The sequence below is a fragment of the Podarcis pityusensis genome, assembly GCF_964106645.2.
Source record: "Podarcis pityusensis genome assembly, chromosome: 9".
Classification (NCBI taxonomy): Eukaryota; Metazoa; Chordata; class Lepidosauria; order Squamata; family Lacertidae; genus Podarcis; species Podarcis pityusensis.
In genome coordinates, this window is record NC_138034.1 from 19,413,084 (window position 1) to 19,441,005 (window position 27,922).

The 27,922-nt window shown below is 46.2% G+C and overlaps 1 protein-coding gene and 1 long non-coding RNA gene across 5 annotated transcripts; one reads left to right on the forward strand and one right to left on the reverse strand.

Moving 5' to 3' along the window:
* Positions 1 to 1,075: 1,075 nt before the first annotated feature.
* On the forward strand, positions 1,076 to 26,264 carry BEND4 (BEN domain containing 4). Of its 2 annotated transcripts, none has more exons than XM_081020040.1 (5): positions 1,076 to 1,616; positions 15,440 to 15,997; positions 17,609 to 17,700; positions 20,995 to 21,235; positions 25,315 to 26,264. In XM_081020040.1, exons 1-5 carry the CDS (start codon positions 1,127 to 1,129, stop codon positions 25,530 to 25,532), a joined length of 1,599 nt encoding a protein of 532 aa, XP_080876166.1. In that variant the 5' UTR covers positions 1,076 to 1,126; the 3' UTR covers positions 25,533 to 26,264. The 2 variants fall into 2 exon arrangements, with proteins under 2 accessions (XP_080876166.1, XP_080876167.1); XM_081020041.1 differs by having other exon boundaries at positions 20,995 to 21,164; positions 25,315 to 25,451.
* On the reverse strand, positions 17,344 to 25,319 carry LOC308484981. Of its 3 annotated transcripts, none has more exons than XR_013990260.1 (3): positions 23,011 to 25,319; positions 21,556 to 21,708; positions 17,344 to 17,482 (listed from the first exon to the last, which is right to left on the reverse strand). It is a non-coding gene; the product is annotated as an uncharacterized lncRNA (long non-coding RNA). The 3 variants fall into 3 exon arrangements; XR_013990261.1 differs by lacking the exon at positions 17,344 to 17,482 and adding an exon at positions 18,019 to 20,640; XR_013990262.1 differs by lacking the exon at positions 17,344 to 17,482 and adding an exon at positions 21,022 to 21,147.
* Positions 26,265 to 27,922: the final 1,658 nt, after the last annotated feature.

Genomic DNA, 27,922 nt, shown 5'->3' on the forward strand with positions numbered 1-27,922 from the left:
GTCGAAAGAGTTTCGGAAGAAAGAAAAGACCAAATCCAAACCCGCCTCGCCTGGCCAGGCCAAGGAAGACGAGCGCGCTTTCTTCCCTCCCTCCTCCTGCTCCTTTTGTGCAAATCACGTCGAGCGACGTGATTAATCTCTCGGATTCCTGGAAATCTGACATGCTTGAGTTACAGCCCCGCCGCCTCTCCGATTTCGCCAGGAAACGGCTCGGGCATAATGAGAAACAAAATGTCCTCTGCGCCGCGCTCTCGGCGGCCCTGGCGGTTCCCTTGGACCCCCCGAATACTTTTATCTCTCGGCGGCCTCCATCCCATCGCTAACACGGGGGCCGAGGGGCGCGAAATCGAGGCGGGGGGGGGAGGGAGGAAAGATGAGAGAGACGCGAGAGGCTCCGGGGTGAATGGAAAGTAGGTCGTCGGAAAGATCCCTGCGTGATCCCGGTCCCGTGAGGGGGAAACGAGACCCGTGTATACCCTCCTCACCACCGAAACACGCGTTCATAAGGGGCGGCAGCTCGAGGAGTCAAACTTCCTTTCCCGCTAGAACGCGATGAAGTTGCGCGCGAGTGGACCCTCTTCAGGATTCCTCTGCGCCCTTAAACTCAGCCCGCCCCTCCCCCCCGCCGCTGTCTCTGAGGAAACGTGCCTGCCTGGAGCGCGGGAAAGTTCCCGCGCTGCGCCAGCCTAGGCGCGCTTTTACGCGGGAGTCCCGCGGAGTTGCCCCAGGAGGCGCCGGCGGCGGCGTCCTGACTCCAGAGGGAACGGAGCGGGTTCGTCGTGGCCCGCCCGACGAGCGCCCCCGCGGGCTTCTCGGGCAAAGCGACGGCTGCCACCGCCGCCGCCTGAGGCGCGGCCAGCAGCGCCGCGCTCCCTGAGGCGCTCCCGCCTCCCCACCCCGGGCCGTTCCCATTAGCGGGCGGGGCGGGGTGGGGGCTCCCTCGCTTGCTCCTCGCCGCCCTTCTCCCTCCAGGCATTGGCGAGGCCGCCTGTCAATCAGCCGCCAACTCCCCCCCGCCCGCCCGCGTCTCCCCCAGCGCCGCACGACGGGGCTCCGGAGCGCGAAGGCGGCGGCGGCGGCGGCGGCAGACGGGGCTCTGGAGAGCGCGAGCGAGCGGGCGCTGCCGATGGAGGAGGCGATGCAGGCGGTGGCGGAGGAGGGCCCCAGCGTGGCCAAGATCTACAAGCAGCAGCGCAGCCCTTACAGCGCCCTCAAGACCTTCCCCAGCAGCCGGAGACCGGCGCTGAGCAAGCGCTACGAGAGACCCACCATGGTGGAGATCCCTCAGGTCAGGGCGGGCGTCGGGCAGCAGCAGCAGCAGCAGCACTTCCAGCCGCTGCCCGCCGTCGGCTCGTCGTCGTCGTCCCTCAGCGAGCACCCGCTGCCTTACCAGGCGCACGGCTCCTACCCCGGCGCCAGAGCCTCGCAGGGCCACCCGCCCCGGACGCCGGCTCCGCAGCTGGGACACCAGGCAGCGGCTCCTGCCGCCGCCGCTTCGTCGTCGTCCTCGTCGGCCAGGTACGGCCACGGCCACCAGGGGGCAGCAAGCAGCAGCAGCAGCAGCAACAGCGGCAGCAGCAGCAACGAGGGAAGCGGCAGCCTGGAGCTCAGCGCAGGTACCAACTTTGGCCGAGGGGGCTGGCCAGGGTCGTGGGCGTGTGGTGCCTCTTCTGGCACGCCTTCGCGGGGAGAGAAGTTCAGCTTCCTCTCTCTAACACACACACACGCACACACACACGCCCAAGCTTATTCTGAAGGGCGCCGTGCAAAGTAGCAAGGGTGCCTCTGGGCATGTGCAGAGCACACGATAACCCGGGAGGAGCGCGTTTGCAGTGCTCAGAGTGATCGCTAGCCATCATTTTAACGACCAGGGGTGCCAACTTGAAGGAAATAATCAATCACATGATGCGCATAATCAATCACATGATGTGGTGTAGGCACACCATTTGAATATCAATGCCCATCAACTCGGAAGGGGGTCTGGCCACCTCAGATATTTTATTGAGGGGTGTTGAAGGGACCTTGGCCCCTAGGCATTGACTCCTGCCTTGCAACAGTATAGGCTGGTCCAAGGGTCCCTGTACAGTACTGCAGATCAAAGAGGGAACTGAGAATGAGATGAATAATTCATTGTTCAGGTGAGATGGGAACTGGAAGTCCCCTAGCTAATGCTCTTGGCAACTGCCCTACACCAGTCCTTATGAGGAACTGGTGCCATTGGTTCACACACCAAGGAGGTCACCTCTGCGTTTAGGCGTCATGTCGCTGCTGAGTTGCATGTTGATGGACATCCCTTGGAAATGGCCTTGCAGCTGACAAAGCGTTAGGCAAGCTGACTATGATCCATCTTGGCTATTGGGCTTTGAGTTGCTTGTCCTGCTATTAAAAGCTGTAGGGTTCTTTGGATATAGCTGCATCCCCACAGCTGGAGAGGGGAGAAGTGTTTATAATTTGACAGAAGGTGCGCGAAAGAGAGATCAGTGAAGCTGAAGGTTCAAAACTGTGGCTGGAGGTAAGTCTGAGTATCCCACATAGGTGGGTTCTTAAAATATTAGAGGGAAGGTCCTCCTCTCCCTCCCCAACTTCAGCTCAAGCCCACAACCCTTCAGAAGCTTTTCACATTTGCTCACCCTCTGAACTGGTTTAAAATTTCCAGTGCCGGAAGGCAAACATCGATAATATATAGCAGAATGGAAAAAGAGTCTCTGCCCATGCACAAAGCACCTTAAGCCTGCTGATGAATAACCACAGCCTGCATCTCACCCACCCTCTCCAAGAATTTGCATAAAGGGTTTTACAAGCTAGAGAGTCTAGACTCTCTCCCTTTAGAAATGAATAAATTGGGAAAAGCTAGGGAGTAGCCTCTGGGGACTGCAAGTTACCTGTCGGCCAGCCTTCTGTTGCGAGGGAGTGTGCAAAACACCCTACAGATTGTGGGGTGCTTTAGATCCTAATTGTGGGGAACATTTCCTGGTGTTGGGATCTGCATCTGGATTCAATCTGCTGTCTTCAGTATCACCATTTTTCCTCTCGTCGCACAACTGCTAGCCCAGAGGGAAGAAGGGCATGTAGGGCGACTGTAGCAGCAGGACTTAATCTAGAGGTGAGAAAACTCAGGCCAAAAGGTCAAAATGCAGTCCTCCATGCCTCTCTGTCCATCCCACAGGACTCTCTCCATGCCACACCTTCTCTTCCAAAGCCATGCCCCTCACAGACCCTGCTTTGCCCTCTTCTCTGGCCGAAATGCCTCCTGAACTCTGACAGTGCCTTCTGTTCACCTGTGTGATGAAGGATAGAAAGGGGTGTGTGAATGTGCGTTGAAACTAGCCCACTTGTTGCTCCACCGGTTTCCCCCCCTGGGCATGTGGCCTTAGGAAGGTTGCTGCCCAGGATGGGCATCAGCAGGCATTTTTCAGGCGTGAGAGAGTAAAAACACTCAAGGTGGGCAGCAGATTTGTTGTTGTCGTTTAGTCATTTAGTCGTGTCCGACTCTTCGTGACCCCATGGACCAGAGCATGCCAGGCACTCCTGTCTTCCACTGCCTCCCACAGTTTGGTCAAACTCATGCTGGTAGCTTCGAGAACACTGTCCAACCATCTCGTCCTCTGTCGTCCCCTTCTCCTAGTGCCCTCCATCTTTCCCAACATCCAGGGAGTCTTCTCTTCTCATGAGGTGGCCAAAGTATTGGAGCCTCAGCTTCAGGATGTCTCCTTCCTCAGGGCTGATTTCCTTAAGAATGGATAGGTTTGATCTGCAGCAGATTAGTTTCTCACAAAAAAATTTGAGAATGCTGTGTGCACATTTTGTCTCCTACCTAAAATATTACAAATGCTAGAAACTTTTTCTCTTTTTTAAATGGAAGCTGGGACCTGGGGGATTATGGTTTACCAGTGGAAGGTAGGGACAGTGGGTGCCCATATTCCCCAAAAGGGAGTGTTCCCCCTCAGTTCTCTACCCCTGATCTCCTCTGACCAGTCCTTGCTGCCGTCCACAATACTCCCTTCCATGATACTAATTGCTGAGCAGGATTCTGGACCGTTTTCACTGAGTTTGGAAAAGGCTTTCTTGACTGTGTGCCCAGATAAGTGTACCAAATCTTTGCAAAACAAGTGGTTGTAAGAATTTGTGGCTTGGGGGCACTCTGTGTTAGAAGTGGGCTAGGTGGCCGCTACATGCCCCCATCTGCACTATACACATAAAGCAGCACCAGAACACTTTAAACAGTCATGGCTCCTGGGAACTGTAGTTTGTTACAGGTGCTGAGAGTTCTTAGGAGACCCCCTATTGCCCTCACAGAGCCACCATTCTCAGAGTTTCCTGGGGAAAGGGATTGATAGTTAAACCACTGTGGCAGTTGTAGGGGGTCTCCTAACAACTCCTAACAGCACCCTTGTCAAACTACAGTTCCCAGGATTCTTTGGAGGAAGCCATGGCTGTTTAAAGTGGTATAATACTGCCTTAAACATATAGTATTCAGGCTGGGCCTCCGATTCCCTCTAAAAACCAGCCTGGAAAGGAGGCAGGAGAGGAAGAAGGAAGCCAGAAGTCCTCATCTGATGCCTGCTCATCTCTGCTACTTCCCATGGTTAGCAAAGCGGTAGCAAGAAAAGTCTTTCTGTTGGCTGTGTGACTTCCTCCTTCAATGTCCCCCTGTGTGCCCCCCCCAAAAACCATTTGCACCTGCCTTCTAGGAGTCTTGGACCTTCTCCACATCCCCAAGAGGACCCACCCACATTTTCAGAAGCACTGCCATAGAGAGCCAACCAGGGGAAAGCTGAAGGACTGGGCTTTTTTCCCCATTCAAGTTTATCTCACTTCCTCTACCAGGATCTACTCTGATGCCTGGGAGTCGCCTCCCCACTCATTCTGATACATATCAGGTCTGGTCTTGTGGAATCTTGCAATTACAGCATCCAGGTGTCCAGGATCTCCTTCAGTTTTTCCCAAGAAGGACAACCTACTCTTGAAGTTGCCTCTTCCACTGTTAAATAGCTCTTGCCGTTAGGAAGTTTCTGCTCATGTTCAGCCAGATTCTGCTTCCCTGCAGTCTGAACCCACCTCAGGAGTGACAGATTATGTCTGCTCCTTCTACATGGCAGCCCTTCAAGATATTTAAAAGCATCTATCCTGTGTCCGCCTTAATCTTCTCTTTTCCAGGCTAAACATGCTCATCCGTTACCAAAAGTACAAACACAAGCTTGCTTGCATATCTTGTTTTGGATCTTATTTAACAAATTAACTCCCCTGGTGCGCATTTGACCTTCAGGTGAGTAATAGGATAGAACTTAAAATATGGATGTAAAAAAAAAGGTCAAAGGGTTCAAGGTGTGGGAGGAGCTGGCAAAAGGAGAAACTAAGCTGTGTTCTTGTAAACGATTATAGTAATAGATCTTAAACGGTTCTTGGGAAATAGGGATGAGCTTAGCCTGAATCCTTAGAGAGATGCTACCAACAGGAATAGTCATAGAATCAGAAAATTGTAGAGTTGGAAGCGATTCCCAAGTGTCCTCTAATCCAACCCCTTGCATTTCAAAAATCTCAACATGGCCTAAGTGTACAGTACAGGCTCATACGATAGGCTTCTTATATTACTTTTTGTCTCCATCGTGCACATATGACTTCTGCCCCCAAAGGGGACTTTTTCTTCATTTTGTAATAACTGTTGTAGATACTCTTGCTAGATAAACATTAAAAAAAAAACAACCTAAGACACCCTCTGAACAAAGTTTTCCATGCCCTGCCTCAACCTTTCTGTTGAAAATGGGTTAGCATTTGATAGAAATTTCTTATTGCCGCTGCTTTGTGATCAAGATTATTGCTTTTTTGTGACCTGATCTTTTGGATGAGAGCGGCACACTGCTTCTCCAATGAGGTGAGAAAAAACACAGGACACAAATGACCATTGGAGTGACAGCTCACTCTTCTGTGACTTGCTTTCTGTAAAAGGTACAGACTCTAGATACAGCCCATTAGCAGAAAACAGACTGTTTAAAAAAAATCCCCCCAATAAATGTGCATGTAGATTTTGATTTTTAAAAAAATATATACATATATAGAAATAAATTTATTCAGCCTTGGCGTGGGAGTGTTAACTGAGATGTAGATCAAAATATTTTCTCTCTCTCAAGGTATAACCTACTAAGATGTTAAATGCATCTCTCCCTCTCTCTATCCCTCTCTCTGTTCTCCTTTTCCTACTGATGGCTTGGTGTTAGAGCTCACGTAGTTCTTGATATGCAGCCTAAATTTGGCACCAGGAAATGGGAAATTGCATCTTTAAGCAGACTACAATCAAAAATGAATTACAATAAATCCTATATAATTGCATAGGTCATTCTCTTTAATGAGATTTTATTAACCTGACTGTCAAGCTTTTGAGTCAGGCAGATATTTTATCTTCTTCAACTGATAAAAGTGTCAGCTATAAACCACCGTATAAATATTCATAAATCTACACATCTGTGGCAGCCTATCAGCATCATTCTTTTGGACATTAAAAGCATTCTAATTACTTTCTGTCTAGCAGAGCTGAAAGGCTGACTGTTATAGTATGTGCTTGGCAGGCATGATTGCTTTTGTTTGCCATCACAAATAACAGCATCCCCATTTTATATACTGAGGGTCCAAGAAAATAGTCAGGGTTTGACTGAGCAGGCTGAATACTGGGAGGCAACCATCTGGTTTTGATAGCAATGGGCATCTCAACTCATCTGTTCATTTTGACACAGCCTTTGCTTATTTATTTATATAGGAGAATGCAGTGGGGGGGATGAAAGCCTGGTTTGGTCGCTTTGATGGCTGCTTGCCTTTTTCCAGCAAATGCAATGGTTTTTCATTTGTGGTTTTTTTTTAAAGGGCTGCTTCCTTCAAATTCATTGCACCCATCAGATGCCCCTCCCTTAGTGTGCAAGCTGTATGTGCTGTGAGCGGCCTCCTTTGCATGCCCCTGGGGAATTTGTGTGAAGGAACTAACCATTTTGGTGGGGCTAATAATATGGAGGAGTTTTTCACTGCCTGACTGGAAGGGAGGTTGACAATAAGCACTCCTGTGATTTGCCTGCCCATGTGCATGCACAAATTGCCCTGTGGTGTGAGACTGCTCTGCGAGGGGGACCACCTCTCACTCTGCTACACAGGTGTACCCCAAACCCTTTCCCATCCAACCCCCGCTTGAAAGCTTCCAAGGAAGGAGAAGCTACCAGCACTCATGAGAGTCTGTTCCGCTGCCAAACAGCTCTTACCGTCGGAAGTGATGTGCTTCATGTGAGTGCAGTATGTGTGTGTTGTGAAGAATGTCCTAGATTGCTCAGGGTGTTCTACACATGGTAGGACCAAGACATGCAATTCAAAGAGCTGTGTCACATCACATCATCACATTCCAGAGATCTGTGCGTAACCCATTCTGTTGCTTACAGTCCTATCAATTTCCTCTCTTGTTCTCGCAGGGAGTATCTACACCACAGATATAAACTGGTGTAATAGTCGTTCTTTCCCAACAGAATCACAGTTCAAGGGTGATTGGCAAGCATTCTTTGCACTTTCATAATACTACAGTTCCAAATAATTTTTGCAAAAAGCTGCAAACATTTTCAACAGTTATGAAGTTCATATAGCTCATTGCTTTCTTCAGTTCCTGCAGATCCCATGAATATCTCTTTGATTTGCAGAATGGAAAAAGTAAATGATTAAAAATGTGATTATTCTTTCTGCCCTGCCAATAAAGCTTTCTGAATATCCGCATTCGCTGTCACATCTTCTGTGTAGATCCCCCCATGTACATTAAATAAACAGGTCTTCTAAACTTGTAAATTATTTCTATTCTGCTTTTCATGTCCTCGAGGGAGTTCAGATTGACTGGGTCGAAAGGAGGGATCAGAATATTGTTTCATTATCAAAACACCAGTGCTGTCTTTGCAGAATTGGAATGCCCTTCAGAAGGCATTTAACTGTCTGGTAAATATGATTGGATACAGAATGTCATTGCATTATTAGTCTAAGAGAATGGAAGGTACGCTTAGGTAAGAGATATGCAGAGCTGCTGTGGAAAGTAGCAGCAAAACAGCAGCACACCAGCTGAATATTGAAGCTGCTGTTATGATTTTTCACTTTTGTACAACTGCTGTTAAAAATTTTCTGTGTGTGTGTGTGTGTGTGTGTCTGAAGGGACACAGATGTTTCAGCATTGCAGGATTGTTTTTCAAAGAAGAATGACTTGTATACAAAACGAGGCTTGTTAACAATGCAAACATTTTAGTCACTTCAGGCAGAGAGTTACCTAATTATATAAAACCATTGCGGGCACCAGAAAATCAACCCACAGGGAGAGTAGTTACACAGACCTGAAGAATAGGGAGAGCTTGGTTTTGGAGCTGAAGCAGGGATACCTTGTGATTTTTTCAGGTGATGGATTAGTGTGCGTTTCAGAAGTTGCTCTCCCCTACCTTCCTTGTATGCATGGTGAGAGGCAGAGATTGCCCCTTCTGTCATTCCCACTTTTGTCCTATCTCCAGCACCTCCAGAACAGCCCATGTCACTGTAATGTTTGCACAGGGTCTGCCTGCACAAAATCCAATGCACGCAAGGCCAAATCACAAGGTAGATTCAAAAATATTTTTGAAGGGAGGAGGGAAGAGAACTGATGGCACGATTTGGACTTGTGCATGAAGACAGAAGTGCCTGGTGCGCTCTGGTCCATGGGGTCACGAAGAGTCAGACACGACTAAACGACTAAACAACAACAACGTTAGTTTTTAGGGTGTGTGCACCCTGTTCAAACATTCCACAGAGCTGTTGCACAAAATATGGTTTAACGTTACAGGCCTGTCTTAACGAATGACACTAAGCAACCCCATCACCCAGTGATTTTTATTCCCAGTATGTTCATCTTGCATTATAGCTGGGTTGCATGTTTTACTTTATATGCTGTTTGCTGTACTATTTGTTTCCTGTCTTTCCAGTGGCTGGTGGCCAAAAGCTCGTATGAGATGCTGAGTCAGTTTCAAAAGTGGCCCATATAGGCATAGATCCGCCCTCCTAATAAGGGCCTTGCTGCTGCTTACCTAGAAGTGGGCAGGGCAGGGAGGGCAGTGGCAAAGGTACTTGTTTCATATGCCAAAGATCTCAGATTCAATCCCTGGAATCTCCCAACAAGAGACTGCCACATGAAATTCTAGAGGGGTATTGCTAGAAGTGTACAACTCATGAGCTATATAAACCCAATGCAGCCTCTTGAAAGACAATCCCTGTGACTGTAGTCATCTCATGTTTCCTTTTGTGGGGTGCCAGGTTGGATTGGGACCAGGAGATTGGGGTTCTAGTTCGAATCCCCCTGCATGTTTGCAATATGGTACCAATGGGAACTTTGCTCTCATTGCAAACTGCAAGCATGCAAGGTAATTCCAGTTGAGACACTGGGTTAAAGCCTTTCTCTCTCCGTGGTCCTGATCTGGCTTGATCTCTCCTACCCAACCTCTTTCTGGCTATTTGTTAAACCACAGAAATGGCAAACCACATGAAAAATATCGCCTCTGCCTCAACCCTAAGTTAGTACTGTTACCATACCAGAATGTTCATTGGACACATGGTTGTATCACACCATCTGTCTTTTATGACAGCTTCTGCAGTTGCCTAGTTAACAGGGCTGTAGTGGCATCTGAGGTCAGATCCACACCTTTGCCACCAACTAACGCCATGTAAAATAAGCATGTATGTTGAAAAAGCTAAGAGTAGCTGCACTTCTCCCTATTGCTAGTTAGCCAGGTGTCAAGTCTGAGATGTTGGGACGCAGGTGGCACTGTGGGTTAAACCACAGAGCCTAGGTCTTGCCGATCAGAAGGTCGGCGGTTTGAATCCCCACGACGGGGTGAGCTCCCGTTGCTCGGTCCCTTCTGCCAACCTAGCAGTTCGAAAGCACGTCAAAGTGCAAGTAGATAAATAGGAACCACTCCGGCGGGAAGGTAAACGGCGTTTCCGTGTGCTGCTCTGGTTCACCAGAAGCGGCTTAGTCATGCTGGCCACATGACCCAGAAGCTGTACGCCGGCTCCCTCGGCCAATAAAGCGAGATGAGCGCCACAACCCCAGAGTCGGCCACGACTGGACCTAATGGTCAGGGGTCCCTTTACCTTTACTTTTACCTTTAAAGTCCGAGATCAGCTCTGCATGTTAAGAGCATAAAAAGATCAGACCAAAGCCCCATCTAGTCCAGCATCTTGTTCTCACAGTGGCAACCAGATGCCTATAGAAAGCCCTCAAGCAGGACCTACCTCAGCGCAACCACACTCTTCCCCCTTGTTATTCCTAGCAGCTGGTGCACAGAGGCATACTGCTTCCAGTACTTCAGAACTCTTAGGTCAAATAAGAGGGAGGGAGAATGATTTCCCCTTTTCCTCCTTCCCTTCTGCTGAACTCACACATACCTTCATGCTTTCTCATTGGGGCTGAGATACTTCATCAGCTGGGGTTCCCTCTTGCTCAGCACAAGACTGCCTTTTGTTCTTCTGAAGCAACATATGGAGGGGAATACGTACACATTCTCTGCTGTAAGCTCTGTGAGTTGTCTCCATATCTTGAGCACTGTACTACATGAGAAACTCACAAGTTCACCATTTGCACATGACCCCCGAGGCTCAAAAGGAGGAAGTGTGAATCTCCAGCTTGCTTTGCCTTCACATGCAAAGCCACCTTGAGCTTCTTTGTTTCATGACATCAGGAAGAGACTATTTTCATGAGGTGTTGAGTTGACCTGTAGGACTTCCGACCACGATCAAGGCAAGGATTGCCTCTTTGAAAGTCCCCCGGGGTTTAAAAACAAAATGCCACTTCCCTGCATGTGGAAGGCTAGTGAGTTGGGTGAAAGGGTTTTAGCCTTGCTTGATGTATTAACTTTCCATGTGCAAGTAGTTTTTCTTTGATTTGTTAAAATTTTCAGTTCAAGAAGGAATGTGCCTTTTTTCTGCACGTTTTGAGCAGGGTTGCAAAATGCCTCTTCAGTAAGTGAAAGGCTAACTCTCAAACCTTCTGCTCTGTAGGTTTCTCCTACGTGAACATTCAGTCTTCAGTTTACAGTTTTAGTTTTGGCAAGATAATCCTTTTGAATCAGAACAGTGCACCCAAGCACGTAAATAAACACCATGCCTCTTTATGTTCTTTTTGTGAACCTTTACACCCACACAGTTGTTAATAGCACTGGATTTGGAACTGTTATCCAGCATCCAGTTGAGGCTAAGATCTAAGGGATTTTGGTATGTAAAATGTTGCTGAAACTACCCAAGACTGTTTTAAGTTCCGCCTTGTTTCCTTCATTGTACCAGCTGGTGCCGTTCCTACAGTAGGACAAAAAGGTTCCCCACCACAAGCTGTAATTTTGTTTGGGCACCTGCAGTTTTCAGAGAAGATGCACTGGTACATGATTTAAGAGTCTTGCTATAAACAATTGTTCCTAAGAATATCACCCCAGGACCTGTGAGGATATGACACTTAGGGAAATGTTCTGGGTTCCTTTGGTCAATTTTCTTCAAATAAAATCTCTTACTAGCCCTCTTACAAAAGAAAACATGCAGATATTCCACTCGGTTGCTTCATAAGAAATAAACATGCATTGTCTGGCTAATGAATGTAAATATATCAAGCTGCATATAAATATATGTGTGTGTGTGCGTGCTCATGCTTGCTCTTTTACAGTGACTTATGCCCATTAGGTCCACCTACCACTGTAAAATGTATAGCTAGAGATGCACATGGGTTTTAAGATTTGCAACAATTGGAGCTGGGTCAGCCAACATGGTTACTTCCAGATGTTGCTGGATCTCACCTCCCATCATCCCCAATCATTTACCATGATGAGTGGAGCTGGTGAGAGTTGGGTTCTTCCAGATGCCCTGTTTATTGCACATCCACCCTGGTGACTCTGCAGAAAGGTTTGACAGCATCGCTTATTTCATGAGCATTTATTCTGATTCGTTTGTCTGGAGGTTAGATGGTCTTGTGTCAAAACAAGTGCCACCAACACTGTTCAGTGTGTTTTCCCATCATTTCCTTATCAAAGAAAGCCTGATCTTACGGGGAAACATGTTGTTTGTGCAGAACCTCCAGTCAACTATAATGGCACAGCTTGAATTTGCCAAAATGTGACTGAATCCCAGCTGAAAATAGGAAGAGACTGGAAACACCCTTGGAGCCCAACAGTGTCTAGAGAGTGCCATGTTGATCATCCCTGGTTGAAGCTATTGGTTGGAACATACCCAGCATAGTCTGATACCATAAGTGGTATCGTTTTTTCAATATGTAAAAAATAAAAGAGACTCAGGACAGCTACAGCTTCCTTACTCATTTGGTGTTATATCTACCCGGAAAGCTGTCTGTGGACAAACGCCGGCTCCCTCGCCCTGAAGCGAGATGAGCTCCGCACTTCATAGTTGCCTTTGACTGGACTTAACCTTCCAGGGGTCATTTACCTTTACCTTTTACCATATCTATAAATTTATCTTTTCCTGATTTTAAAATGTGATAAGTCATTTACATTTAAATTTGCGGCATCAAAAGTAGATCATGCCTACAATCTAGGGGAAATCGTAATATTTAACGCAGCATATATAATGTAATTTGAAGTCTCCATTCATATGTTTCTTCTTCTGTGGATGGAGGAGGTGCAGGGGAGATACAAAAGGCAGAGAACTTCTGAGAACTTGGGATCATCCTGATTAAAATGCGCACAGTAAATACAGCTTCAGGTCTAGAATCTGATTATAGGATTAAAACGGATGAAAAACTGCTGTGTATTTGAATTACAAAGTTCCAATCAATATCTTCCTTTGATATTTTTCAAAAGAGAAATGGAGTGAGTGAATAATGAGGGAAGGCAACCTTATATTGAGGCTGATACTGATATTTACATTTTCATTATTCTTTTATCATCTGATCATGATGTTAGCAGGAGTCTCTCGTTAGTTTTTTGTTTCCTGTTTTCTCATTCTCTAGAGCTGTGTGACTCCTGTGGAAACTTCCTTCCACCAAATGTGTCCAGGATGGGTTTAGAGTTGTCTGTTGTCAGGTGGGCTTTGGTTTAGAGTTGGCATTGAGGGAAAACAGGGTTCATCTGCCTTTCACAACGGTGTGGCAGGCAGAAATTCAATAGGCTGAGCTTGGAAAGTTTCATTTGTTCACATTCTGTCTGTCAGACATTTTATTATGTATGAAACAACTTATTTTATTTTTGGGTCCTCCAAACCACCTGCAAAAAAAGGACACACATTTGCATATGACGCAGAGCAAATGTGAATGTTATGCAAATCTGTGTCCTCTTTGGTGAGTGGGTTGGAGGGTCTAAGCTACATACAATGTACTGGACTCTTAAAATCTGTTGGCACCCCTGGACATATTCCAGAGTCTAAAATGACAGCATGCTGGGTGGTGGCCTTAGAGCTTCAGAATCCATCAGGGCTAGAATAAGGAATAGAGTTTCTGCAGTTCCTGGGAGCTCTCCATGGTCCTGCAGTGTCTTACATCTGGATGGGTACCTGGGCCAAAGTAGACATTACATTCACATGGGGTGGGGTTGGTTATGAAGGAAAGGCAGCCTGGAGGAATGACTGGTTGAAAGGGGGACAAACTAGCCATTAGTCATATTGTTTACCCTGCAGGTGTATGTCTCCCTATGGAAGTTTTCATCAGATGTCTGTAGACTAGACTGCTGCAGATGTGTGAGATCTACAGATTTCTGCATCCGAGTGGAAGACTAACAACACTTACCTCCATTTGTTCAGTAAAATGGAATTGAAAATGGCATTTTTGCAGTTGGGTATCCTCCACCTTTGGTCCGTGGTCCCTCTGAACAAGTGCTGGTGCGAGCCAAAATTTACCATCACCACACTGATTGTCAGCAAGGGGATCAGGGCATGCATGAAATGTGTTGAATGTTCATGCAGGGCTGCCACTTGGGGGACAGTTCCCTCTTTCATATGCTTCTGTCTACCGCATCTGTGTCCTCTCCTTTTTCTTCATATAGGGTGTGCATAACCTTATTTTGCTTGTGATTGTTGCGGCAAACAAGTTAATGAGGTTGAGTCATAGGGGCTTGCCCAAGGCCACCTGTTGAGCTTCATGGCCAAAGCAGGGATTTGAACCCAAGTCTTCCCAGCCCAAAGCCATCATGTTGTACAACACATCACTCTGGCTCTTTGGAATGTTCTTTAGATACTTTCCCCAGCCAAGTGAGAACTACTTATCCAAAAGAACTATGTGATCAGCCCTACTTGTGTGGCTGACTTATTTAAGAATCTTCTCTGCCACACAGGATCTTGTCATGGAGAAGCAGCTTCCGCATGGGCTGAGATAATGTCTTTAAAGTTCCATTATTCCTCTCCAACATGCTGATGATGCTATACACCAGTCATATGGATGTTCTGCACACACATGTCCCCTACTGAAAGTTAAGATTGTCCTCCTGCACCAAAGCATTGCAGATGGCATGTTTCCCCCCTCTCCCACCCCATAAGAGACCTGCTTGGCTTTTTCCCTACCTTTAGAAAGCAGGCTTCAGACCTCTCCTCATCAAGTATTTGGGGAGTGAGGGATGCCAAGAACACATCCATGCATATAAAAGGCAGGTATAACTGAAAGGGGCCACAAATATCTAAAATGCTTCAAATTAAGGGCCAGTTTCCTGGTTAGAGAAAAATGTGTTTGTTTAGCACCTGAAAGTAGATAGTGATGGCTCCAAGCATAGCTCCCTGGGGAGAGCACTCCATAAATGGGGAGGCACCACTAAAAAGGCCTGTTCTCAGTTGCCGTCATCTGCACCTCCTTCAGAAGGGGCACAAATAGGAGGGCCTTGGGTGCCAAACACAGGGCCTGGGTTGGTTCATGTGCAGAGAGGCAGTGATGATGATGATGATGATGATGATGATGATGATGCAGGACCTTGGTGAATTTAATGTGTTTGTGTGATGTTGTCTTGCTGTTTTCATCCATAATATATTCTGGATTTTTGCTGTAATCTAATTCCTCATTCGGGACGCAGATGGCACTGTGGGCACAGTGCCTAGGACTTGCCGATCAGAAGGTCAGCAGTTCAAATCCCTGCGAATGGGGTGAGCTCCCATTGCTCTGTCCCAGCTCCTGCCAACCTAGCAGTTTGAAAGCACGTCAAAGTGCAAGTAGATAAATAGGTACTGCTCCGGCGGGGAGGTAAACGGCGTTTCCGTGCGCTGCTCTGGTTTGCCAGAAGCGGCTTAGTCATGCTGGCCACATGACCCAGAAGCTGTATGCTGGCTCCCTCAGCCAATAAAGCGAGATGAGCGCCACAACCCCAGAGTCGGCCACGACTGGACATAATGGTCAGGGGTCCCTTTACCTTTACCTTTACTTCCTCATTCTATCCAGCTAGCCAACTAGACTGTCTCTACTTTGGGTTTCTGTGATTTGTCTCCTCTTCTGTTTCAGAGAGCCGTATGATTCTGGATGCCTTTGCCCAGCAGTGCAGCCGGGTTCTTAGTCTTTTAAACTGTGGTGGGAAACTTCTGGACAACAGCCGCACTCAGTCTTTGGTTTCCTGTGTTAAGCAGGAGAGCCTGAGCTTTAGTGAAAGACCAGAGCAGTGCCAGATTGGGAAAATGGTCCATAGCCAAGCGTCAGACAACTTGGACCTAGAGCTGCAGTACATGCACAAGAAGCAGCAAACCTCTGCTTTTCTGAGAGTCTTTACTGATTCCCTTCAAAACTATTTGCTTTCTGGAAGCTTTCCATCTCAGAATGCTTCCTCGTTGAGTGATTTTGGCCATTTGGCCGACGTGGATCCACTTTCAACCTCTCCAGTGCACACGTTGGGTGGATGGACATCCCCAGCAACCTCCGAGTCCCATGGCCACCCATCCTCTTCCACGCTTCCAGAGGAGGAGGAAGAGGAAGGCTACTGTCCTCGTTGCCAAGAGCTGGAGCAGGAGGTAATTTCATTGCAACAAGAAAACGAGGAACTCCGACGGAAGCTGGAGAGCATTCCAGGTAATCCTAACCGAACCATTTGAGACATCTAGTGCTGTAGATATATAAGGTGCAAGGCCCAATGGCTACCATCTATAAATCCTGTTAACATCAGTTTGTGCTGTTTGGTTTAAGGGTCAAGGCCACCATGGATGTTTGATGTACCAGAATGCAGAGGCATAGTTCCAAATAAACATGTTTCGTGTCAGGATATTGTTACTTGTCACTTTGCAGTAGTGCAACCAACATAAAGTGTTCCGTCCTGAAAAACGTCATCCTTCATGATTAAATAAATGGGTTAATATACTATCAGTACTATAGTTCAACAGAAAGGTTGGCTAGGAATATCTATTTTTTTTCAAGTCCAGAGGGCTGTTCCCTCCTTCTCAAATTGGATGGCAGCGCCTCTCTGAGTAGCACCCACCCTTTGGAAACCTTTACTTAGCTAGTTTCCTTTAGCCTCCTACAAATTCCAGTGAGACAGGCGTAAGTATACTCCAGCACATTTAGTTAGCATAACCTGTGTCCTCAGATGACTTAACATAGACCAAGGGTGGTGGTGTCAGACTCCCAATTCCCATCACCCCTGGTTGCATTGGCCATCCCAATATAGACAATGCTCTGATAACTCTCATCCTTTAGAATCAGCATCTCAAGACCCCTATTTAATGAGAAAAGGTGTCAGTGGCCAGGTAGCATTTTGTAGCCTTCTGCCCTCTCTCACTCTCCCACCATTGTTCTAGAAGACCCTTGCCTGAAGCCCTGGAGAGCCACTGCCAACCAGTCTATTGAGCTAGACTGAGCAATGGACTGACCCTGCTAAATTGGACATGCAGTGATGTTACTCTATCCACCCCGCTTGCCATTCACATTTCCCCTTTGCTTCTCCCTACTCCTGCTTCAAACGTCGTCTTACGTTATTAGAGTTCCTACTGGTGCATTCATTATCCATTCCCTTTCTTGCTTGCCGTGTTTGGGTACTCCTGCTGGCAGCTGGCATGAATAGCCTGCCCTGAACTGCTCACTCAGTGCTATTTGGCATGGGCTTTCCTCACCCACCTGTACTTAATGACATGCCCATCTACTAAATTGCATGTAGCTTGAAGGGTCTTGCTAGGTGTAACTGCTCTGCCCATATCCACCCCAAATGATGGAAATTAAGAGGCATGCTTCATGCTGGAGATCTAGGGGCTGCTATGAGAGGTGGGGGAGGTGGCCTTGTGATTGACACATGGGTGAGCCCATCAAAATCATGCACAGTATGGCTGGCTGCAAGCAACGTCCCCATGCTTGATCCACATTTCCTCCCATGACATCTCTGACTCTTTTTAAGGGTCTCTGTATTCTCTTCTCACTTCTCGCCCTTCCTGTATTTTACATTTCTGTCCAATATTTACCCCACCTTTCTTCCAAAGGAGGCATTTCTTTAGTCTTGCAACAATCCCGGGAGGTGTTGGTGAGGGCTGTCCTGCTGAGGGTTTCTTCGCACATCACAAAGGAGCAAACCTCAGGAAGGAAGAGTAAACAAAACTGTTCTGGGGATTTTCTGAAATGGTGTTTGACTCGCTGATATGTTTGCCTTTTTAATAATAAGCAGCTGATGTACACTCACTTCTCCTGTTTTTCCTACAGTGCCCTGCCAGACTGTTTTAGATTACTTGAAGGCTGTTCTTCAGCATCACAATCAGCTTATGATTCCTCAGCCAGCAGAGCAGCCAGCAGAGGTACTGTACAGGGGTGATAAGAAGTGCCTGGAGCCTGGCTACTTCAGTGGGCAAGTGTGCACAGGGAAATAATTCAATGCTGAATGAATATGCCTTTTACTTTTTTTAAAAAAATGTGTAACAGCAAAACTCTCGTTTATCTTCTGCAGTGCATTACTACATTTACAAGACACTGAGAACCATTCACTCTCAGCCTAGGTACATTGATAATACACACGCCGTTTACATGTCCTTCCCCCACCAGGCCTATAATAATAATAATAATAATAATAAATTTATTTATTTATACCCCGCCCATCTGGCTGCGTTTCCCAACAGAATTAAAAGCACAATAAAACATCAAACATTATAAACTTTAACACGAATGATAACATCTCATTGTGGACATTATTGTGTAATAGGCCCCAACTGATGTTAAAGGTTATATATACAGTGGACAAGCGTTAGAAACTTGAGACTTACTCCCTGTTACAGTGGAACCTCGGTTTTCAAACGCAATCCGTTCCGGAAGTCCGTTTGACTTCTGAAACTGAGGATCAAAGGGCTGGCTGCAAAGTCAATGGGGGGGGGGGATGAGAAACGCGCCTCGGAAACCGTTCACTCCTGGGTTTTCGGCATTCGGCTTCCAAAACTTTCGGCAGCTGAGATGTTTGGAAACCGAAGTTTGACTGTACCTGTAAAACTTACATGCCCAGTCCATGTGTGAACTACAAGTTTGATGTGACCATTTCAGCTGTCATCCGGACTTCTCTCCACATAGGATTAGCTGATGATGTGCTTTTGCCATTGGCTGAATTCATCATTTGAGATGGTCCTACAGAAATGAGCCCTTTTCACTGCAGCTATGGGAGACATCTAGCATGGTAGCACTAGCTAAACATCTTCCATTGCTGTGTTGTGGTGAACAATTGCAGCCTTTGGTCCATGCCCTCTCTGTAGGCTAATTTAACAGTGATTCCCTCTTTGTAGGGAATTGTAATTAGGTGAGGCATTTCTTGGGGATCTGCAGCAGCAAACACTCAACATTAACCGAACTTCAGTTCACATGATTTTTTTAGAGGAAGCTGTGACAGTTGCCAAAATATATACGTAAGCACTGTAAATTGACAGTGTAGGTGAGGCCTCTCTGAGGCACATAACTGAACATTGCCTTTTTTTACATATTTCCACGTAACGTTGTGATAGAAGGTTTTTCATTCTGTTTTGTAAGTCTCTGTCTGGCTCTATGGATAGATAGCATCATATGCTGGTACAGAGGTTAAAACGTGCTTTGTTCAGTTGGTTAACTATATCACATGAATTTCTGCCAAAACACAGCATACTTTTCACAAAGGGTTATTGTGTCCAGAAACACACCACTTATAGAAATCAGTGCCATTAAGTCTAGAGTGCTGTGCAGCAAGTTGTAATTAGATCACTGTGCACACACTCAACAATAATTGAGGGGTGGGAATGTTAAAAGAGGGAGATATTTGAGTAGCGCCATTTGTAATTAGGTCAACTTTAATATCCTCTCCGAGAAAAAAATGCGGTGAGATCTGAACACCCCTCCCCCAAAAGCCATATGGACATAGGGTTTTACATTACACGTTGAGGCTTAAATGTCCACAGGCGAAGTGACCTAAATTTTGTGCTGACCAGGAGGGCAATTTGCTGCATACTCATTACATGAAAAAGTTAAGCAAACATCAATGTTTCACACACTTTCCCCTTCCCAAATCGTGAAATACAAAGCGACAATTCTAGACATCTTGCTTACCTAGGAGCAAGTCCCATTCAACTCTGTGGGTCTTGCTACCAATCAAGCATCCTTAGGATCAGACTACATGTTTGCCACGTGAGATGGTATTGGTTTACACTTTACAAATATATAGGTTGAGCAGATTTGTATGGAAGTGTAGGAAGAAATGTAACATAATCTTAGTGCCTCCAACTCCAGTGCCCAAAGCCCAACTATTCATCACTTGCTTTGTACAGGAAACAAAACACCTGATAATACTTGAAATGGCACCCAATGCAGCTCCCTTGAGATGAGTGAAACTTTGTTCCAGGTGCTTGGAATATCCTGTTCTCCCTCCAGTGTCCCTCACCTACAGTTAGACCCACATCAGAGCTTCAAGAGATAACTATTTCTCCACAGCCGCATGGTCCACTTGCAGTTAAGCGTTAATCATTAGTGTGTGTCAGGATTTACCTTGTTGTGTTTAAGAAAGGGAGGCCAAGGTCCAGGGTAGTTCATGGGGGCCCAGCAACCCCTTGGCTTTGTATATTTGCTTTCTACATGGAACCTTCTCTGCTTTGACTTGTCTGCTGAGGAACTAGTTCGCGTCCAGCATGGACCCTTAACCTGCTGCTGAGGATTCTGAGCTGTGTTCTGAGTCACACGGGCTGTTTGAGCCAGGCTTGGTGGACCTCACTGCTGCTTCTCTTCAACTGTTCCCTAAGAGTGTGTCCAATAACATATTCATAGCACATCCTTGTAACTGTGGGTTGCAGGAAAATATTTGGCGGTTGAGTGCAAGCCATTGCACCGATCGTCTCATGGAGGAACCCCACCTGAAGTTTCCACAGAACCCCAGATGTTTCTATTAGGGTGAATGCCTGCTCATGGGCCTCCTTAGCTGGGCATGCTAAGCAAATGGCAACCAAGAGATTTTGTGGGGCGAATTGTCCACCCCACAGAGCTGTCATCTGCCTTTACGTAGAATTCATTAATAGTCATGCAGCTCTGGGAATTGAGGGTTTGTAACTTTTGTTTATTTGCTTTAGAGTTTCCCCTGCAACTTAACTGCTGTCAGGTTCTAAGGGTGTTAAACAAAAGGTAATACGTTAATTATGTAAATGGAATTATTATAAAAAGTAGCGTCTGAAGTAGCTATCCATCAGCTGCCATTGAAAGGCCTGTTTGATCACACTCTTCAAAAGACATTTTTGCACATTCTAATAGATGAAGAAAGGAAATTATATTTAAATAGCTTTCCCAATCACTGGATCTTGACACTTTTTAACCTACCTGCGAAAGTACATTATAAATAGCTTCTTTCCTCTCAAGGTGTTCATTATACCTCACTGGTTCTTGTTATAGAAAATGCAAATGATTTCTTATTTTTTTTAATGCTCATTCTCAGTATGAGCAAGTCCTTGTTCCCGTCAGCCTATGTTTTCACTGTCAGCATTTCACAGCTGCCTAATTTCTGTTTTATTTTATTTGGCAACTGACTTCATCTTCTCTGCCTGTTAGCCTGCTGAAAAACCAGGAAACTGTTCTGCTCTCTCTCTCTCTTATTTTTTTAGGGGAGCAAACAGTTGCTTAACAACTATCCCGTCTACATCACTAGCAAACAGTGGGACGAGGCAGTGAACTCCTCAAAGAAAGATGGGCGGAGGCTTCTTCGATACCTCATCCGATTTGTCTTCACCACCGATGAGCTTAAGTACTCGTGCGGCCTTGGGAAAAGGAAAAGGTCAGTGCAGTCAGGAGACACTGGTCCTGAAAGACGCCCTCTGGATCCAGTAAAAGTAACATGTCTCAGAGGTACTACATCTTCTCACTCGGTGTCCACCATACGCAATCTCCATTTCACCGCATTGGCTTTGGGCTTTTAGGCAAGAAGGCTTAGCTTCCTGTTCTCATGTGGCCCGGTGCCTTCCAAGTGCTTTGACAACAACTGCATCAGCCCCAGCCAGGATACCTGTTTTGGTTGGAATGGTTGTAGTTGTAGTCCAAAACCCCTGGGGAGCACCAGGTTGGAGATGTCTGGTCTAGAAGGAACAGGGAGCTTCCTGTAAACATGGGGTTCATGGGGCTTAGGTTCCGCCATCAATCGATGGGAGATGGGTTGACTGATCACTTACCTGTCTAATCAGTTTATCCAGCAGTTTTCAGACTGTGCTCTGGGGAACTCAAGGGTTCTTCACTAAAACAATTAGCACAGGTTGGTAAGTGTCTCTAGAAGACTGCCTCTTCCTACTCCTCCTCCGCTCCTCCTCACCACCACCCATTTTCACCTGCAGTGCACAGATGTGAAGATGTTTTCAAGGAAGCGCTCTCAGTTGTTGCTAGGTGACAATGAGGTCCCAACTGGCCTCATGTGAACAGAGCATGTGCCCTAGACAAGAATATGCCCCAGAATTTACTGTAGGCTGCTAAAGGGTTCCTCAGTAGACAATGCAAAGTGTTCATAAATATAGAAAGTTTGAGCAGCATTGAGAAGCATTCTTCCCCCTCCCCCGCCGCCAAAACCTCAAAAGAGGTCCTCTTTTGGAGATAATTAGCATTTCCTGCACTAATTTACTATGTAATAAGCCCAAGCAGCTGTTCATTAGATGACAAGGCCATCTTTAATATTTTATTTTTCTTTCTCCAACATAGTAGGAAGCCAAAATTAAAACAGCCTCCATAGCAAAAAGGGTGTTCTTACCCAAGCCCCTCTCATCAAAATACAATCCAGTTGCTTATAATTGACCCTGCCTATTCAAATAAACTAACTTTAATCAGACTTTAAATTAAACTTGATTATAAAATAGATTCAGGTTGATTAATCTACACATTTAAATCTAATTACTTGGATTCACTGTTTGAAAAAAATTCAGGAGGCTTTTCTTGTCCCGATTAATCCTTGATTGAATGAAATGTGGTTCTTCGTTGAAATCAATACACTGTCTTCAGAATAAGAGATAGAATTGTTTCCGAAGTCCATTTTTAATGAGATATGGAACCATCTGTAACGGAATGGAACAGACGATATCCTGGTCTTATGGCCACAGTCTAGCCGTGGCTGCGTACAACTCACTGTACACAACAACTAGCAAAAGATGCAACCAGCAATACCAGGGAGAGATGGATGACTGGCATAGATGACGCCCTTGCAGAGGTTTCTCTGCAGCAACTGCTCATGTGTCAATGTGCTTCCACCCATAGATCTCTCTTGACAGGTCAGGACGTACTGTATTTACTCGAGTCTAATGCGCCATCGAATCTAATGCGCACCTCAATATTCAGAACCTTGAAACAACAGCAAAAAGTATTTGCTGGCGGATGTAACGTGCTTCCTCTGCAAGGATCTTGCATGTCTTCTTGCTAGCTTTTAAACTGCTCCATTGAGGCCTGCAGCTGCTCACCCCTCAGTGGAGACGTGGGACAGAACCTGCACCTCACTGCCGGCTAGCATGAGCTCGCAGTGAGGTACGTATTTACCTGAGTCTAATTCTGCCATTGAATCTAATGCACACCCAATTTTTCGCAGCTTAATTTGGCAAAAAAAGAGATGCGCATTAGACTCGAGTCAATACGGTAATGGGTTTTATTACCTTCAAAGAGCAACGGCAAGATTATTTCAGTGTTGTTTTTGTGTCACACTATAGCCATGTGAAGCAGCAGATCGTTTCAGAAGAGAGAAAATTCTTTCTCTTCCACCTCCCCTTTATGACATCTAAATGTAGAGGCACCAGAATGGAACTTTTCAAATGCCAAACACACTGGCTCCAGTCGAGCGCTAAGGACTAGTGGCTTTGGCAGGCCTGCTATTAGCACTAGGCATTTGACTGGCATTTGCAGGACCCAGGTATCCCTTGCAGGGCTGACACCTTGTGTGCCCTCCCTCAGGTGACTGCTGTCACCTCGGTTGCCTGACAGACACACTTGCTGCAGCTGTCAAGCTCCTGCTTGCTTGAGAGCTGGCTTGCCCTGAAGCAGCACTGTTAACAGCTCAGGAAGATTAGCACCTGCTGAGCTGCATGGGTTATTGCAGCAGAATCGTCCCTCAGAGGCTTGAGGAGCAGCAGATGTGAGTGCGGTGGCAGCTTGGGCTCCGAATGGGATGCACTTTGAAAGATGCATCCATCTGCTTCAGTGGGGCCCGGTTTGTGATGCAGATGTGGATCTGCATCTAGGTGCACAACTTGCACTGGCTGCACACAGGCACGGGAGTGTGCTTCTGCATGCTGGTAACCATCCCTTGCTGGATCGAGACCGTCCTTAAATGTCAGCACTGGGGTGCTCAATTGCACACTAAAAAAAAAATGCAGGTGGCAAGCCTTTTTGCACATAAATTGCATATATACCTCACCAGTCAAGGCATGCAAGTATTAAGTGGGAGAATTAGGCAAAACATAACTTAGAGTTTCGAACACATCTCTGTTGGTTTGGTGGCTACCCAGCATTTGACACTGCTGAAAGGAGCTTCCACACAGTCCCTGATAGTAGACTTGGTATGGCTTCTGCATGCAATTTTTTCCCCTTTTTTCGCAGCATCTGCACAACATCGTCTTCATCAAAATGCCACCCCATATTCCCCACCCCACCCTCTGTCCCATTTAATCTGGATTTACTCTTTCTGCAAGTTTTATTTTTACATCTCAGATTTTCCCAGGAAACAATAATCCACATTAAATGGGAAGGTGATGTATTAAATGGGCAGCATTTTGCTGAGGGCATTGCATGGACACTGGGCAAATCTCGCTCAGCACAAACCCCACAGGAGTGTGCTGTGTGGAAGCACCCAACATTTGAAGTGGATGTCTACTAGCATTATGCCTATTGCTCTGAATGGCTCACTGAGGCTTTTTGTTATGTTGGAGGAGGTTTAATTTTAATGGGGCCCAAGCTGTTAGCCATAGATTATATTTCTAGAACACGAAGTAATCCTACAGGGAAGGGAGAGGGAGAAAGCCACCTTTTCCTAAGCCCTGCCAGTTTGTGCAGGCAGAGTAGAAGGCTACGTCTCTGTGTGGCTTTCCCCCCCTTTTACAGCTCTTGTTAATTTCATTCTTTATAACTCAATTTCTGGACAACATATTATTTAAAAAAACATCTTGAAGCATTTCACAGTAAGAGTCACTCAAAATTCTGAAAACTTCATTAAACTGCAGTTGCGTATGTACAATGGCTATGAGTAACAGCTGGAAAAAAAATATCCAAAGGAGCATAAAATTAAAATGGCAAAGAAAGCACTCTGTCTTGGGAGTCCTGCATAACTCCATCCCACATGCCCTATCAGCAGCAAAACAAGGATCACAGAATTGTGGAGTTGGAAAGGGACCACAAGGGCCCAACCCTCTGCAATGCAGGAATCTTCTGCCCAACATTGTTCAGAATAGCTTGACTTGGTGAATAAGTTGTGCAAAATAAGAAAAGTCATGCCAGTGTGTTCTCCCTGTGTTAATTTTACAGAATCGAAATGTCCACGTTTCCGTGCAGTATTTTAATTTATTTAGTATGAAATCAGCACTGTCCTGGTCAGTAGGCGGTTTGTTTCCAATGCAGATGTTTTCTACCCCTTTTTCCTGTGTTCCTTAACATCCCACGCATCCCATCACTCCTTTCCCTCCCAAACACCTCAATTGCTAACCCAGAAATGCTTTTGGAAACCCACACTTTGCAGCGGTCCAGTACAAACTGTGTTAATTCTCACTGTGTGTTGAAGCCCCTGATGGGAGCTGGAGAAAGGATCACATGTTGTGGGAGTTAAAGCTGTGGGGTTGGCTCTCTTAGCATTGCCTCCAAGAATATATACCCGGCGTATGAATGCGATGCATCCGCATGCCACTGCCCAGCTTGCGAGAGAGCTAATGGTGCCAGTGGGCCGCTGTTGCTAACTCCACGTTTTCCTGCAGAATTCATTAGGATGCACTGCACGTCCAACCCTGATTGGTGGATGCCTTCTGAGGAACAGATAAACAAGGTGTTCAGTGATGCCGTGGGACATGCACGGCAAGGTCGTGCGGTGGGGACGTTCCTCCATAACGGCAACTCGTATTACGAAGGGATTGAGCAACATAGTTCGCAAGACGACCTCTTCAATAGGGGCATCCACGATGGATCTGGAGACTGATGGCAAAGGGGAGGAAACACACACACACACACACGTGTGTATTGGGGCAGTGAAAGAGACTGTGTGTTTGATGTGCTGTTTGACGTGACTTAAGAACCCAAAGCATGTTCAGAGTCTTGTTTCATCCAAGGCCTTCCTGTGAAATCCCATAGTGTCTAAGCCCAGACTTCTCAAACACAATTTAAGGACGCAAACCTACTTCTGAGTGGGTGGGGAGCAGAATTCTCCTCCACGCAAAATAATAATAATAACCCTGCCACACACACCTTGAAAGTTGGCACGTCAGGAAACAGGCCAGGCTAGGAAGCGTCTGCCTTACATGTTAGTTTTTTTATGTGAAGGATTTCCTCTCTTGTATTTTCTGTATTCGAGTCTCCACCTGCCATCTTAACACACAAAACTCAGATGCGGTTTTATCTTCCCACCTCACGTGTGGCAATGAAAACCAGTCTCACAGCTCTATATATCTTCACAGTGGTCAAATGCAGTCGCACCCTCCAATGACACACAACTTTACACTTCTGAGTTCATGTGCAATTTTAGGGATTAGGAATGTGTTAGTGACATTTCATTAAATCTGGAAGGCATCTAAATCAGGGAGAGCTTTGACTTGTTGCATTTTATCTTGGAAGTTTTCCTACCTTTTTGGGGGGGGCAGGGGCAGGAATATCACCTAAAGATGCTGGAACTAGTCTATACTGCTAATAGATTAATAAATGTTCCAAGAGATAACTTGTTACTTTTCAAGCTTTCTCTGTCGCTTTAAATGTTTTCTGTATAGCCTTGCTTTTGCTTGTGCCACGCAGTTTTGTGTACAATCACTAATTCAGGAATACACTCCTGCTCTCTGTCAGGTGTGCAGTGGCCCCTACATCCCTAGGTGGCATAATGTTAACATTTCATATTTTAAGCTGAAGAAGTGTCACCGACTCAGTCCCACAGGCCAAGACCAAACAAGTCTCTCTATGAGTGTCCTGCACTCTGGGAGTCCCCTGCTTATTCACCTCAGCCATTTGCTTGTCAGTGGAAGGGTCCGAGGTGCGAAAGAGCAGCTGTCCCCCCCCCAAAAAAAAACCCCAAAGAGCTAAAACCCTCATGGTGGTGACTTGAGACAGTTCAGAGCTGCTCTGTGTGAAATAAAAGAGCATAGTCTAAAAATACGTCAGATCTTGCAATATCAAGTTTGGGAGCTGCTGCTTGGGCGTCTTAAAGAATAATCTGTAAATGTATAACACTTCTAGAAATAGCTTATTTTCGTTATTACTTTGGGGTTTTGTTGTTTCAAGTTCTTCCTCGGAAGTGTATTTGCCTCACAAGGCACTCAGCAGGGGAAGAAACACTCTTTCGTAGGTGAGGTTGACACCACCCTCAATTTGTGTCAAATATCTCTCCCTCTTCTTGCAGCCCCCTTTGCCACATGACAACCAACACCATTCCAGAGGGTCTCTGAACCCTCATAGCATCATAGTGTTGGAAGGGACCCTGAGAATTTTCTAGTCTAATCTCCTGCAATGCAGGTATCTCGACTAAAGCATCCATAGCTGATGGCCATCCAACCTCTGCTTTAAAACCTTCAAGGAAGAAGAGTCCAGAACCTCCTGAGGGAGTCCGTTCCACTGTCAGAAAGTTATTCTTGGTGTCGAATCAGAATCTTCTTCCTTGTAAATCGAAGCCATTGGTTTGGGTCCTCGTAGGCTTGGGCAGGCTTCCTCCTGGCAGGTTTGGTTGGCCAATCAGCGCCAGAGGGCCTGTTCCCAATGGCAGGGAATAAATTGAAGCCTGACTTGGAGGTCATTCCTTCTGCCTGCCTTTGCTGGATTGCTGCAGGGTTACGGGGTCTTGGCATGCGAAAGCTAAGCGCTTTTAAACCTCATGGGTGTCAAGTACAGTGGTACCTCGGGTTAAGTACTTAATTCGTTCCAGAGGTCCATTCTTAATCTGAAACTGTTCTTAACCTGAAGCACCACTTTAGCTAATGGGGCCTCCTGCTGCCGCGCCGCCGGAGCACAATTTGTGTTCTCATCCTAAAACAAAGTTCTTAACCTGAAGTACTATTTCTAGGTTAGTGGAGTCTGTAACCTGAAGCGTATGTAACCTGAAGCATATGTAACCTGAGGTATCACTGTACACACACGGCTTTCTTCCACTGGAACCTGTAAGACTTTAAAAACTGAGCTTAGCTTTAGCTGGCTCACATCCTTCGTTTATATATTTTATTTGGCTACAATGCCATCTCTGCCTATTAACATACAATCAACATTTCAGTGCCGTCCGTTTCTGAGACAAATCTGTTGTAAATCAGCAGGACACCAGGTGGCCTGATGAGAAGAGAAACACTCCCATCCTTCAAAAATCACGGCATTTCTGTCCTATTTGTATAGTGTTGTACG

Coding starts and splice junctions, on each gene's coding strand:
- BEND4 (XM_081020040.1), top strand. CDS start 1,127: ATGGAGGAGGCGATGCAGGCGGTGGCGGAGGAGGGCCCCAGCGTGGCC. Junction 1,617..15,439: donor CAGCCTGGAGCTCAGCGCAG/GTACCAACTTTG, acceptor CTTCTGTTTCAG/AGAGCCGTATGATTCTGGAT. Junction 15,998..17,608: donor GAAGCTGGAGAGCATTCCAG/GTAATCCTAACC, acceptor TTTTTCCTACAG/TGCCCTGCCAGACTGTTTTA.